At 43.8% G+C, this 15,141-nt stretch overlaps 1 protein-coding gene and 1 pseudogene across 2 annotated transcripts; one reads left to right on the forward strand and one right to left on the reverse strand.

The window, feature by feature from the left end:
* The first annotated feature begins 3,536 nt into the window (after nt 1-3,536).
* LOC125547818 (germin-like protein 11-1) lies at nt 3,537-4,603 on the forward strand. 2 transcript variants are annotated; one of them, XM_048711582.1, is made up of 2 exons: nt 3,541-3,942; nt 4,526-4,603. In XM_048711582.1, the coding sequence occupies exons 1-2, from the start codon at nt 3,636-3,638 to the stop codon at nt 4,558-4,560; spliced, it is 342 nt and encodes a 113-aa protein (XP_048567539.1). In that variant the 5' UTR covers nt 3,541-3,635; the 3' UTR covers nt 4,561-4,603. The 2 variants fall into 2 exon arrangements, with proteins under 2 accessions (XP_048567538.1, XP_048567539.1); XM_048711581.1 differs by lacking the exon at nt 4,526-4,603 and having other exon boundaries at nt 3,537-4,382.
* Nucleotides 4,604-5,559: 956 nt separating this feature from the next.
* LOC125546570 lies at nt 5,560-6,426 on the reverse strand (annotated as a pseudogene).
* Nucleotides 6,427-15,141: the final 8,715 nt, after the last annotated feature.

Here is a 15,141-nt window from a genome sequence, read left to right on the forward strand (position 1 = left end):
TTATAGTATAACTTTTTCTTGAGGAGTACATAACTTTTTTTAAACAGCACTGCGTATTCATTGAACAAATTTGGCACATAGAGTACATGCGTACACACTCTTATAGAAAAATAGAAAGACATAGGACCTGAAGATTTGCACAAAGGATTCCAAATCAAGAAATGTAACAACACAATCAATGAAGATCCATGGGCCTTGCCTAACCTTCATCTCCAAACGGACTCTGTTGCCGCCGTAGTTTTGCCGGAGAGAGATGGAAACTGCCACCACGCCTGGATCACGAAGATCACCATCGCAGACTAACCTGCTTTTTGAGCCGATGAAATGACCTGCCGCACATGACGATAGAGCCGAGTATTTGTGGGGCGTCGGCCGACGATCGTCCTCATGTCCGCCTGATCTGGATGTTGTCAACTTCAACCAATGCGATTGGTGAAGATGGACGTCGCTGCACACTGCTATGCGCACATCTCGCTTCAAATCCTCCGCACACTCTGTCATGGCCGCCGCTGTCACCATGGGTGACAAGAAACACCAACCGACACAACCTAAAATCGCCAGATCCAGAGCCTGACGAGAAGAAGAGGCTACCTGCTTCCCAACATCATTGATTGGACGAATGTCGGGTGGGGAAGAAACAGGGCCAATTTATTCTGACGCGGCGTCGATCTCATCACCGATGCGACACCTCTGCAAAAAACGAAGCCCAGACTAACTACTCGTCGGAGCAGCAGCGGTGGGGTCCCCTCCCCCTCTCGTCGCCGGAGCGACTGCCAGAGAGGCAGAGGACCCACGACCACGCTGACGGACATGCGGGCCAAAGGGTCGCCGCCCAAATCGCCTTTCCCAGGAGAGAAAGAGGAACGCGGGGTGAAGCAGTTGGAGTAGAGCGTTCACCTTAATTATATAACTTAATTAATGCGTACATGTATACAATTTCTAAGCTCCCAAGAAATCCTGGCCTGAGATGCATCGAGAGTGTTGGGCAGCGGTGATGGCCTATTTGTGAGTCCGTATTTTGTTGTGTTTGGGCCTATCGTGTTGTCACCAGACAAACCGCCGCGGCGTCTTCACGACACCTAGCCACGGCGACCCTAGCCGCCTCTATCAGGACCTCCTATACGCCGCTTATTGTGGCAAGGAGTAGTGAGTCGCGGCTTCGCACAGGCCGCAGCTCACCCTGGGCCAACCCATTTTGCCGTGGCTTTGCTTCACAAGATAAAAAAACCACAGAAACAACTCACGATAGGGATTGAACCGACCACCTTTTGTAGATACAAACGCCGGGCTAGCCACCGCGACTAGCTCACCCAAGTGAAAGAATAACAACGTGAAAATTAAAGAAACTAACAACCGCCACAAAACTTAAAACCAATTCGTGAAATTTCCAAACAAACTTTTGTAAAGATTTTTTTTAAAAAAGAACAAAAGTAAAAACATGAACATCTTTTCGAAATTACGAACAATTTTTACAAAATGAAAAAAAATCAAAATTGCCCCCCGAACATGTTTTCAGCGAACAATTTTTTGAAGTTGTGAACAAATTTCTAAAATGTAAGACTGGTTGAATTTGTGAACAAATTTGAAAAACAGAAACAATTTTTATTTATGAAAAAATTATAAATGCGAACATTTTTTGAATTTGTGAACAAATTGCGAAACATGAACATTCATATGAAGGTGTGTAAAAATTCTGAAAAATGGGAAAAAGTTTTTGAAATCAGTGAACTTTTAGTTTGTGATTTTTTTTCAAAAATAAAACATTTTTTTAAATTCTAATCTTTTCTGAATTTTTGAACATTTTTCTAAAAGCAGCAAAGAAATTTTAAAATTCTATTTTTTTAATTTCTGAACAAAAATTGAAAACAGAAATAGTTTCCAAAAAATGTGAACGAAATTTGAAAAATTCAAACATTTTTAAATTCCAGAGAAATGGTTGAAAAAAGAAAATAATTTTGAAAAAGAAATAATGAAAAGGTCGAAGAAAAGAAAAAAATGAAAAAGAAGAGAAAAATGAAAGAGAAACAGAAAAAGAAAGAAACATCATAGAATATTTCTAGAAACAGGTATAGGTGTAAAATTAAACGGGCCGGCCCACTCCCGAACGGTTGTTGGCTCGCTTCTGCGAAACAGCAACAACTTGTCGCAAAGAGCGGCAAATAGGGTTTTCCGCCTCTATCCCCTCTTGCATCGGTCATCCCCTTCTCCTGCCGTCCACGACGCCACCTCACTGCAGCGCCCTCCCCTCTGACCTCGCCATCTTTGTGGTATCTACACGACGGGGACGAAGGGTCGCGGTCGCTGGAGGATGCGGCGCTGGGCGGTGGCGCTATCCTCTTTGGTCGCCTCCATCTGCTACTTCCTCTCCTTGACGTCGACGCGGAGCCGTCCACTGTGGAGCACTTGCCACCGGTACACAGCAGCTCGCTACTCACCGGCCACAAGATATAAACTAAAAGTTACACAAAAATTAGGATGTTTCTCTAGCACCAAATTTTTGCATCTCATTTTAACCTTTTCTAATAATATATTTCAATGTGATGGATTATTTTAAATGGACGTTATGTTTCTATTGTAAATACAATTTTATTTTCTCATTTTAGCAGTACTTGCTTATTTTTTGTTTTTTAGGGGATTCCCCGGCGAGCTAATCCTGCACTGGGGGCCCACTACAGGCCCGGGGCTCGAGGTAATTAGGCCCCCTTCCTCTGCCTCCCTATCACCGGCCGACGGAGCTCCGGCGCGGCCTGTGGCGGCGGCGATCTCGAGCCTCTCACGAAACCGTCCGTTCGCCCGCCTGCTCCTGTGGCACGCCACCGCTCTCCTCTACTTCCACATTTGTCTCCAGTGAGTCCCCGCGGGGTCCGCCTTCAACCTTGGGCTCCTCAGCATCCAGAAGGTGAATCTTCTTCTTGTCTTTCCGGTGATGTCGGCTGGTCGGTGATGACTCGCTGTGCACCGTGACAATTTCTTACCTTCGTTTTATTGATTTGCGAACTGCTGTGAAATCGGATGTTATCATACTACCTTCGTTATATCATTCCATGTCCAGTTCACAATCAATGAGCAAAGCTACTAGTTCAGTCAGACTTTGGTTTTTAAACAATCAATGAGCAGCAATTTCTGAAACACGCCTATTTTTACCACGGGAACCATCACCATTACCACGGGAACGCTAATTGACTTGAGAATCAAGCACCATATACAATGCACGCATTACTGAAGACTTGCCAAGTGAACAAGTCTGAAGCATTTTCAGCATCAGCGTGACAGTTTATCTAGATTTGCAGCGTAGGGTAGCCTGGAGATGAAACAAATGGCTTAGGGGCATCGTTAGAATCGGAAAGCTTCATATTAACACCTTCACCCTTTTGCCACAATTCAGAGATTGTTACTTTGGCCACAATCCGAAGCAAATTCTGTAGTGAACTCCAAGAAATCTGATACAGGTTGCACAGATTTGGCTTTGGTTGCACTCCTTTCTCATCACTTTATTTAAACCCATGATTTTCTACTCCCATCTCCGCGTCCAGGAGATGAAGCTCTTCACTGTCCTGTTTTCCTACGTCCTCCTTCTTGGCCTCTATACACCACCAAGCCTGTCAGATGGTCCACCTCTTCAAGATGTGTGCCCTATGGCACCTCAGGGTGAAAGGAAGCTGTTCATGAACGGTTTCCTCTGCAAGCACCCTAGCACCATACTGGCTTCTGATTTCAAGACACTGCTTCTCAATCATGCCGGGAAACTAGATAACATTCTCCGGTCATCGGTATACATTGTCACCACCGCAGAGTTCCCTGGCCTCAACACCCTTGGCATGTCGATAGCACGAACCGACATCGACCCCTATGGGTTAGTGCTTCCCCACTCTCACCCAAGGGCGTCGGAGATGATGTTTGTCCATGATGGCAGCGTGCTGGCCGATTTCTTTGACACAACTGGTAAGCTGTTTCAAAAGAGACTGTGTGAGGGGGATGTGTTCATCTTTCCCCGTGGTTTGGTTCACTTCATCATGAACTATGGTCTCCGTCTTGCGACGACGTTCTCAGTGCTCAACAGTCAGAACCCTGGTGTGGTTGGCATCACCCATGCAATGTTTGCGCCAGATTCAGATGTAGTCGAGGGGCTGATGGCCAGAATGATGAAGTCCAGAGAGATGGAAATCCCTAACAACAAGACTACCTATTTTCCATGGACTTACTAGTGAAACCAATTATAGTATAATTTATCGACGCATGATGATTTTCACATTTCAATCAAGTCATGTATATGGGCAGAATTTCAATTTAGTGATGTTCTATACTCTATACTCTAGCCGATTAATTTCTGTAGGAATTATAAAGAGCAGTATCGCGACACACATATTGGGAGCAGAACTTTCTATCTGTTTACCCTACATGTGGCTTGTTTAGCCTAATGATAATCCTGGACGCTATGCGTTATCTCTCCATGGTGTTGTTTCTATCTCAGTAGTGTTGCACAAGCACACCCAAGTTTTGCAACCTTATTGCAGCTTTGACACAGATTTTCGTCAAGCAGCAGCCAGCCAGTCTCTTTGATTTAGCATCACCAAGGTTGGCGTCCTTTGGACTGTAAGTATTGTAGCCTTGCTTTTCCTTTTGCTTTACTCAGCGGAACTCCATGCCATTTTCTGAGTATTGTTCTCTTTTTGCTCCTTGCAGTTGAGGAGGTCCCTTTCTTTTCCCTGCCTTCTTTTGAAAGTGAAGCTTACTTTTTGTTCTCTCTTTATGGAAAGTTTGATTCATAGGAATATGCCTATGATGCCACTTACCGTTTTGTGCAAGGACTATCCTACCAATCAACTAACTACTCGTGCATAGGATTCCGAGCACTCGGCAGCGAGGGAATGAATGGTTACTCGACTGCGCCTTGAATTCACCCCAGTGGCATGCTAAGCAGCACAACTTCTATTTGATTAGATTTGCAAAAATGTTATGAAATTTGATGTCATATACCCTGATAATAGGGAGCACTACATTGTCACAACAGTAGCAGAGATAGTTCAGTCAGACTCGGCACCCTCTAGGCATGGTTGGTCTTTCCATGTCTGGCTTGTCGTACGATACGCTAGCTGTGTATGTGACTTGTGTCTCAGTCATACATCTTACGTCATACTTCCTTCGTCTGGAATTACTTGTCGCTCAAACGGATGTATCTTGACGAACGACAAGCAAGGTTTTGGTTACCGCTCGATATTTCGAGTTACCGCGTGGTTACCGAGTTTTTCGGCCCTGCTCGGTAAACGGGCCTTTCCAGCAAAAAAAATCGATAGTTTTTTTGAAAATTTTGAATTTAAACGATCAACGTATAGTGCCTTAGTTATTTGTCTTCCGCCAAATATTTGAATGCGAATTACATTTGAAAATTTCAAACGGTGTTTCTTGGAGTAATTCTGGACAGAGGCAGTACATATTAAAGGCTGAAATTCAAATGTTATATATAATACGCTTTCGTAAGCACAACAGTACTTGTGTAATCGAAACACACTGGATTTTTTTCCTGCCATAATCTAGATATATCTTGTCAGGATTATCAGTTCACCTACGACCTGATACATCCCAAGCTAGAGGTGCAACCGAGGAGCTCACATTCATAGTAATAGCAAAATCTACTGGATTTGTAACAACAAAATTGTGCTCTATGTTGGTCTCTGCATTCTTGGTACCTTCCAAGACTGACACCCTCAGACATTTTGACGCCTTATCTTGCAATCAATCTGCAGACACCACATTGCAAGCTTTATCATCTGAATTACCTCATGTGTTTGCATGTCGTTACTGTCCTTTTCAATCAAATCCACCAACTGATTAGTCTTAACCTTTTCTTCCAACATGGTAATAAGATGCAGGCTCTCTTCAGACCAGGACGAGTTGACATTCTTTCTTCCGCTGATGATTTCCATGACCACAATACCAAAGCTACACACATCAACCTTTTCTGTAATGTGCGATGTCAACCATTCTGGAGCTAACTAGCTAGGTGTGCCTCTCGTTCTAGTAACCACTTGGCTCATGTCTCTATCAATTAGATGCATAGTCCAAAATCAGAAAGCATAGCATTGAAGTTTTCATCTAGAGGATATTTTGTGGCTTGACATCCAAATGAGCAATTTTCTTCATGCACTCCTCATGAAGGTAAGAGAGGCCCTTAGTTATGCCCATGATAATCTGGCCCTGGCACGCAGGTGCAGGAGGATCTGGGGTAGAAGATGTCAGGTCGCTCAAGGCACAGAAGATGATCTGGTAGTTGGTGCCTGTTGGGCAAGTGAATCTGGTGCTTGAGCTATCATCCCTAGAGTAGCCTTAGGCGTTTGGGCACATCTTCATGAAGAAAAACGAGTAGGTGGTGGGTTCACAACTGCTCAACTTCCCAGTGCAGCAGTACTTGATCTGGTTGAACACCATGCAAGGATTGTGCCCACCCCCCCCCCCCGGCAGGAAGTCCATGGATACGTTGAAGAAACCTTGGACAAGGGAGACGTCGAAAAAATTTGTACTGTTGAACTGGCCACTCGCGAACTCTTCGAGCGTCCTGGGCGGCTGACATGGGCCCTTGCAGGCGAGCAAGCCACCCTAGTCTCCCGTCTGGCATGACCCGTTGCCCTTGCCATCGAACGAGCAGCCCGTTCATGCCCAAATTCTCTGCCCACCAGTCATGGCACCAGCGGGCACCTCCAGCATCCATGACTTCCCCGGATGAAGCCGCATGCCACCGCGCCTGGCACGCGGCCAGCCACACCGTATATGAGCATCAGTTGGTGATGGGTAACACTAGTTTGATTTACAAAATTTTTGCTGAGTGTCACTTTATCTTGCACAACCTCTTACAGGAGTCCTGGCTTTGCTACTTTCTCGTGGCACTGGATTTCATTTATAATTGTTTTGCTCACTTGAGTGAAAAAACAGAATGCTTGTCTTAACTAGACAACGGATTTCCACTGTAATTGTTTCTGGTCTAATTTATCTTTTCAAACCCTTCAGGCCGATCAGATTCAAAGAGAAAAAATAATACTTCCTCCGTCTCATAATATAAGAGCTAGCGTTTTTGACATTAGCGGTACGTAACATTTTGAACACTGAGCGCAGACTCCCGGCAAAAAACGAAAATACGAGCGCAAACCACATCATAAGACTGTCCACGGCGGAGCATGATCCTCCGACGAACTGCGGTTGGTTCCCACGGGGTGGGGCTCAATGTTACCAAGCCGAGAAAAAAAAAGGAATCATCGTACGATGGTGCCCACGTTTGTTTTGTTTCCTTGGCCAGTTGTGTGCCACAAATCAATCATCATACGATATATATAGTCTCCGATCGGGCTAAGAAATCCAACCTTTGCTTTTACCCCCAGCATACGTCTTCGATCCCCGTTCCTTGTACGTCCCGCCGCCATGAGCGAGAGCGAGGGCAGCTCGACGACCTCCGTGATGGATGACAAGGACCTCCTGTGGGAGATCCTCCTCCGCCTCCCGCCACAACCGTCTTCCCTCCCGCACGCCTCCGCGGTCTGCAAGCGATGGCGGCGCATGGCCACAGACCCCAGCTTCCTCCGCAGCTTCTACGCACACCACCGGAAACCGCCCCTCCTAGGCTTCTTCGAGTACCAACGTGACAATATTGTCTTCACCTCCATCCTTGATGCTCCCGATCGCATCCCTCATGAGCGTTTTAACATCGGATGCTGTATCACCTCCTCAGAGGGCTATGTACTTGGCTGCCGCCATGGTCGCGTCCTCGTGATTGATCATGTGTGTACAGAGCTCATTGTGTGCACCCCTATCACTGGCGAGCAGCGCCGCTTGGCCGTTCCTCCCGAGTTTAAAACAGTCCTCCGTACTTGCATCAATGGGGCGGTTCTCTGCACTGCCAACGACCAGGGCCATGTGCACGGCGGCTGTCACGCCCCAAAACATGGTTAGGACGTAACAGCCGTCACGTGTTTATAAACAAAAGATTATAAACGTGTGAGGCCTAAACTAAATTTTTTCACAATAATACACATAATAAGCATGTATTCTTTATTCTGGGAATACATAGTTCTTGCTGAAAATAAACTTCTAAAATACTTTAATTTATTCCCTCCCGGCGCGTGCTACGACTACTGCTCAAAGCCAAGCTCAGAATCATTACCACTTTGGGCTGCAAAAATAGAAATTAAGCAAGGGTGAGTATGATGATTCATACCCAGCAAGTAGCATTTATTCAAGGGTACAAAAGGAGAAAGTGTTATGGATATCACAACGGTGTAATTCAGTTTCAAGGAAATGATACGACAGCAATGGACAGATTTAGCGGCGGAAAATAAAGTAGTGCAAAAGGCTGAATTAAAAGATGATATTAAACAGAGTTCAACGGAATACTGGAAATATTTATAGCGGTGTATAGGGAAAAATATTGGTATCACACGTGACCAGCAAGGTTCCCTACCCGGGACTCACAGGGGTGAATATTCACACTTTTACACTCTTAAGAGGGGTACTCCGACATCGACAGTCTCAACCAGAACCACGTGGGTTCTAGAAGAGCAGAGCCCTTCGACCCCCTGAGGCACGACAACTTGACTTACTAGTATGGGTCGTTCCCAAGGATCCATCACCGATACCCTGTTCGGAACAAGTGTCGCCCCCAGCGGAGAACTCAGACAGTCCCATACCTGAACCGTGACCGGTACAATATGTTTGCGGTCGTGACACCAATATAGACAATATGTGAATATGGAAATAAGGAGGTCAGTGGTATGATGAAACTTATGTAGTAATCCTCACGTCTCCACGTAAGCCCAAATAATCATGACGATTACTTGCTCACCGGAACATATTTCTCTTCAACAGTACCGTGGCCAACGAACAGAGGACAGTTGCAGAAGAACTCATATATCACGGTACAGTGGCTAGCAAAAGAAATACTAGCAGCAGTATATCTCTAGATCAGTGTAACAGTGTGCAAGTCGCAGGACCAAGCACAGCAACGAAATATGAATAGAGGAACTGCTACTTGCCTGACAGCAATACCCGTCTACCACGCGGTCGCTAGGAACAACACCAGCGAGAGCTCCAACTTCTTCTTCCAGCAGACGACTCTGACTAATGTGTCAATGGTCCTACGCTACAGCACCTGGTCGCCTTATATACTGGTAACAAGTGAGTAGCTCCTTATGAACACATTAATCATCTCCCAGCTGCCGCCGTAACTCCTGCTTGCTCCAAAGGATAAGCTAGTGCCCCTTTGCTTCACCTAATGGCTGGTTCGATGCCCCTACTAGCTCATGCATGCATATGTTTCTAACCAAAGCAATGACACGTACATTCTATCTCTCAAGAAAAAGACACGTAGCATGCAACAAGCCTTCTCATCGCTGCATGCAAAAATATCTACTGCTCTAGACGGTGGTACAGTGTAATCCAAGAGCTAGCTGGCCTGTGAGAAGAAAATACAGCTAACCTTACTGAGCTAGTCGGCAGGCTACGTACATGCATTACGGCAACAGTGACTAGATGGATGCATGCAGTGCGTTGAGTACAGACCATGGATGTAGTGCATGCCATGCATTGATGCATGCATGTAAGTGTACGTGGATTGCTCAAGCAAATGCAATACTCCACCATCTTCTAATACAAAGAAAATCTACTAATGATTGGGATGCACCTATTGGTCTTAAGATATTTATCTCCAAAATTATTTATAAATACTAGCATGCCTGAGTTATTAGAAAAATGATAGTTAAGCAAAATTTAATTCTAAATGACAATCGATGCATTTTAATTATCCTTAAGTAACACACGGGTGTTACACGCAAACACTCTAGTCTAAGAAAAATGCGTTTTGCAAAAAGAATTATAGAAAAAATGCGAATGTATTTCCTCATTAATTAGTTGCGGCGTCCCTATTTGTACTGTTCGTGGCATCCCTATTTCTACTCTTTGACTACTGTAAATGACTGCTAGATGATTTTTTTACCTCTTGTCTAAGAGAACTTCCATGTAAATTATGTCCAAATAGTTAATATATAAGTTTTGAAGATCAACTTGATCTTAATATTCGAGCCCACATCAAGAAATTGTACAAGTCTATAAAAATGTTCCAAACTGTTTCTCCTTTTTTTTCCCGCAGGTCCTCGGCGTCATCATTTGCAGCGAGTTAGGTCTGGCATGGATCGGAGAATACATATTTGTAAAGTAGTAGATAGACTCATGCAGAACCACATCGGAGATGTGTCTTTCGGGAGCCAAAACTCGCTCCTCACGTAGCATGGCGGAAAACAACATGGAGAAGACCTGGTGAAAGCGGAAAACTCTAGAGGTGTACCTCTTTGTGTGGTGTGTATGTCCATGAGATGAGAACTTCTATTATCGTTGAAAAAAACTGATGTACCATATCCCTTCCCAGACCACTGGTTAGGACTACCATAGTTAGAGCATCTACAGCCGGACCTGACAAATCCAGCCTCTTATACGTTCGCCGACGCGCTTGAGCACGCTAGAGGATGCATCGGGATGGCTCCTCATATTTTGTGTCCGGCATCAACATATCAAAAATTCGGACTCTTAAATCAATGTAAATCTAATCAGGACATTCTATAAAATAGAATTCAATTTTTGTTCAAATTATCGAAAGATAGTCGAAATTCAAAAAAAAATCCAGATGTGAGAAATATTCTAACCTGTATGGATGTCCAGATTGAAAAATTTATCACAATATTGCACGGGAGGTTCTATCATCGACCATCGAGATTTTTTGTGCATTTGTTTGTTCGAATTTTCTTTCTTTTAAGTTCATATACAGCGATTTAATTTGTGGTTCAACTAATTTTGCGGAGAGTTTGGTTGGTTATATGGACTTTGGAGATGCTTCCAGATAGAGCTAAAGAATTTATAATGTGCAATTCAGCACCTTTAGAGTAGTATTTGTAAGATTTTATATGATACTAGGGAGTGGTGTGAGCTTCTTGCATGATCTCCAATTTCAACTCTGCATTTTTAGGTACACAAATACGTTCTCTCAACCATATAGATCCATCCATCCGTATGTGAAATTCTGATGGCTTTCCTTGCTCTATGCTTTCTCGGAGACTGACAAGAAAAGGATCTTCCAGTTGCTTTATCCTAATTCTTTCTTGAAGATCAGGTTTGACCTGTAGTGCCATAATAGTGATCGATGGGTCACGTACATGCACCTCTATTCCCATCTTGTCTAAGTCCTCCAAAATCTTCCTTTGTGAGGTGATTAAAGATGCCACATTGCAATCAGCTTTTCTGCTTAGCGCGTCAGCTACTGCGTTTGCTTTACCCGGATGGTAATTGATATTGACATCGTAGTCTTTAAATAGCTCGATCCATCTTCTCTGCCGCATATTTAATTCCTTTTGTGTGAAGATATATTTTAAACTCTTGTGGTCAGTAAAAATCTCACAGTGTTCTCCATACAAATAATGTCTCCATATTTTTAGAGCAAAGATTATAGCACCTAATTCCAGATCGTGTGTTGGATAATTTTTCTCATATGGTCTAAGTTGTCGAGAGGCATATGCGATTACCTTGTTGTTCTGCATGAGGACACAACCGAAACCAATTTTTGAAGCATCACAGAAAATAGTAAATCCAATCCCATTTATTGGTACTGCGAGAACTGGGGCAGACACTAGTCGACGTTTTAATTCTTGAAAACTTTCTTCGCACTTCTCGGTCCAGTCGAACTTTACTCCTTTGTGAGTGAGCTATGTCAGTGGCGCTGCAAGCTGAGCAAAACCTTCAATAAATCTCCGGTAATATCCGGCTAACCCAAGAAAACTTCTTATCTCAGTAATCGTGGTTGGTCTGTTCCAGTCTAACACTGCCTGAACTTTTGTTGGGTCTGCAGATATACCCTCTCCAGAAATAATGTGGCCTAGGAATGATACTTTGTCTAACCAAAAGTCGCACTTCTTGAGTTTAGCGTATAACCGGTGTTTCCTCAATGTTTGAAGTACTGCTCTCAAATGTTTGGCGTGTTCCTCTTCTGTCTTTGAATATATTAAAATATCATCAATAAATACCAGAACAAACTGGTCCATGAATGGTCTGAATACAGGATTCATTAAATCCATAAAAGCTGCGGGTGCATTTGTTAATCCAAACGGCATGACTATATATTCGTAGTGTCCGTATCTGGTGCGAAAAGCTGTCTTTGGAATATCTCCTTCTTTAATTTTTAGCTGGTGATACCCCGATTGCAAATCTATCTTTGAAAATACCCGCGAGCCTTGTAGCTGATCAAATAAATCATCGATCCTAGGCAAGGGGTATTTATTCTTAATAGTTACCTTATTCAGCTCCCGATAATCAATACATAATTGCCAACTGCCATCTTTCTTCTTTACAAATAATACTGGAGCACCCCATGGTGACATGCTTGGACGAATAAATCCCTTTTCTTCTAACTCTTTGATCTGTTGCTTGAGTTCTTTTAGTTCTGCTGGAGCCATTCTGTATGGGGTCTTTGAAATAGGATTAGTACCAGGGACCAGGTTTATGCTGAACTCAATCTCTCAGTCCGGTGGAATTCCAGGTAACTCTTTAGGAAATACATCAGGAAATTCTCTAACCACAGGAATATCCTCTATACGTTTCTCCTTTATTTCCAAGTACCTAACTTGTGCATACCTTGTTTTCTTGTGGCTCCCTTGGTACACTATTTTCTGTTGACCAGGTACTTGAAGTATCACTTTCTTCCCATGGCAATCAATAGTTGCATGATTTTCAATCAACCAATCCATGCCTAGTATTATATCAAAATCATGCATATCTAGTACTATCAAATCTGCCCGAAGTTCATGTCCCCTTATAATAACCGGACAATTAGTGCATACCCTTCGAGTTATCATCTCAGCCATTGGAGACTCTACCATGATTTTTTTCTTTATAGGTGTACTTTCTATTCCATGGGTACCAATAAATTTAGAAGATATAAAAGAGTGGGTAGCACCAGAGTCAAACAAAACAACCGCATTATGAGAACATACTCGAAACGTACCTGTAACCACATTGCTATCATTGTCCACCTCATTTTGGGTCAAATGATTTACTTTAGCACGAACAGGCTGTTGCTTCCTTCCAGGATTGTTTGTGTACCGAGGAGCAATATTCTCCTTAGGAGGCGGTGCAGGTAGGTACAATGGTGTTTTTGGTGCAGGCAAAGCAAATGACTGATTATGAGTAAAATTCTTGTTCCGGCACTGACTGATAACATGTCCCTCCTTGCCGCATCCGAAGCATTTTCCCTGTCGCTACTCACACTGGGAAGCCATATGATCTCCATGACAAATAACACATTTATTAACTATGGGCTGATATGTTGCTCGATTATTTGGGCGCCAATTTTGATGTGCCTTCCTTTGCATGTTTCCTTGACCACGGTCGTCGAACCTCATCTTTTTGTTTGGTTTCTCAACTTCAGCACGTTCTTTAAGGTATGCTTGTTCCACTGTAAGAGCCTTGTTAGCAATGTCACGAAATGATTTTAATTCAAATACCTCCACGCGCGCCTTGATGGGTTGACGTAAGCCTTGAGCGAACCTTCGCGCCTTTACTTCATCATTTTCAACGTACGCCATCGCATAACGGGCAAGTCTAGAAAAATTAATTTCATATTCTGCCACGCTTTTATCACCTTGCTTTAGCTGTAGAAATTCAAGCTCCATTTTCCTCTGAACACTTTCAGGAAAATATTTTCTTTGAAATTCTTGCCTAAATATCACCCAAGTAACCAAATAATTTTATGGATATTTCTTTTTGTGCACATTCCACCAATCAAAAGCTCCACCTTGTAACATAAACGTAGCTAGTGTCACCTTCTCTTACTCTGGACAGTGCCTTGCTTCAAATATTTTTTCTATCTCAGTTAACCAGTCATCTGCGTCCATAGGATTAGCACTGCCAAGAAAGGCAGGCGGCTTCAGTCGCATGAATTGGCGCAAGCTGTCCTGTGTCCCACCCTCATGAGAGTTCTCTCCTCGGGGTGACTGTTGTACTAACTGCTCCAAGATTACAGTCTGTCGCATTTGAGTTTGTTCCTGGTGGTTCAAAATCTCCAAGAGCAAATTACTTGGAGGAAGTTGATCTTCTGCGGTCCTTTGAGATCCACCGCTACCTCCAGCATGGGTAGTAGAAAAATCTCCATGATCGTGGTTAGCCATCTATACAATCATGAAGGATGGAGAGCAAAATAAATAAATAAACTGCCACTCTTCATAGCATGCATCAGTACATAAAAGTTGATTTTACTATATAAGAGGGGTTGACACGTACAACCAAAATTTGCACAGCCTCACCTGACAGGAGTGCTAGTGTCAACATCAAGCTACATGCAAAGGCTAGTAAAAGTGGAAGCAACCTACTACTACTAGGGTTGCTACAGGAGGCAGACATCACATGCGAACTGGATAGGTCACACCATTACACACTAGATACTAGTAGCTCTGCCACTTCATTTATTTAAGCTAGTATATTGCACGCCCTTAGTTCTTTCCTTTCTCATCCTTCATTGCTACAAGCTGCTGACGGAGGCACCAGTTCTCTGCCTTCAAATCCATCATCTCACTCTCCTGTTTGTTGTTGACGTCTTCCAGCTCATCTCTTTCTTGCTTCAGCTTCTTGGTCTTGTGTCCCTCCTCCTCGATCCAGCGATCGCGGTCCTCCACCTCTATTTCATGGTCATGCTTTATTTCATAAAGTTGGGCCTGATGCTCCTGCTCTAACTCGTCTAGTTCTTGCTTCCTACGAACCTCATGGTACTGCTGGAGTTGTGCAATCTCCTCCTGGTGTTGCTGCTCAGAACGTGCCAAGTCCAGCAAAGTCTCCCAGTACTCATAGCTGTGCAAGTCCACTAGGCCAAAGTTCAGACTAAAGTAGAGTGATTTAAGCGCTTCACGAGCCGCCGAGCACCCAGCTTCATGATCATCCTCGCCATAGCCATAGAAGGTAGTGTATGCACCAGGGTCATGTGGAGTGACCTGCACGTGCACAGCTTCCTGGATTCCTCCATCCGAAAGAGCACTAGTAGAGATCACTGGTGGCTCTAGGTGAAAATGATCGGCTACCTCCTCGAGGATTTGCACAAAGTTAAGATGGAAGATGGTTGGGCCATCC

The sequence above is a fragment of the Triticum urartu genome, chromosome 3 (assembly GCF_003073215.2).
Source record: "Triticum urartu cultivar G1812 chromosome 3, Tu2.1, whole genome shotgun sequence".
Lineage (NCBI taxonomy): Eukaryota > Viridiplantae > Streptophyta > Magnoliopsida > Poales > Poaceae > Triticum > Triticum urartu.

Coding starts and splice junctions, on each gene's coding strand:
- LOC125547818 (XM_048711581.1), top strand. CDS start 3,537: ATGAAGCTCTTCACTGTCCTGTTTTCCTACGTCCTCCTTCTTGGCCTC.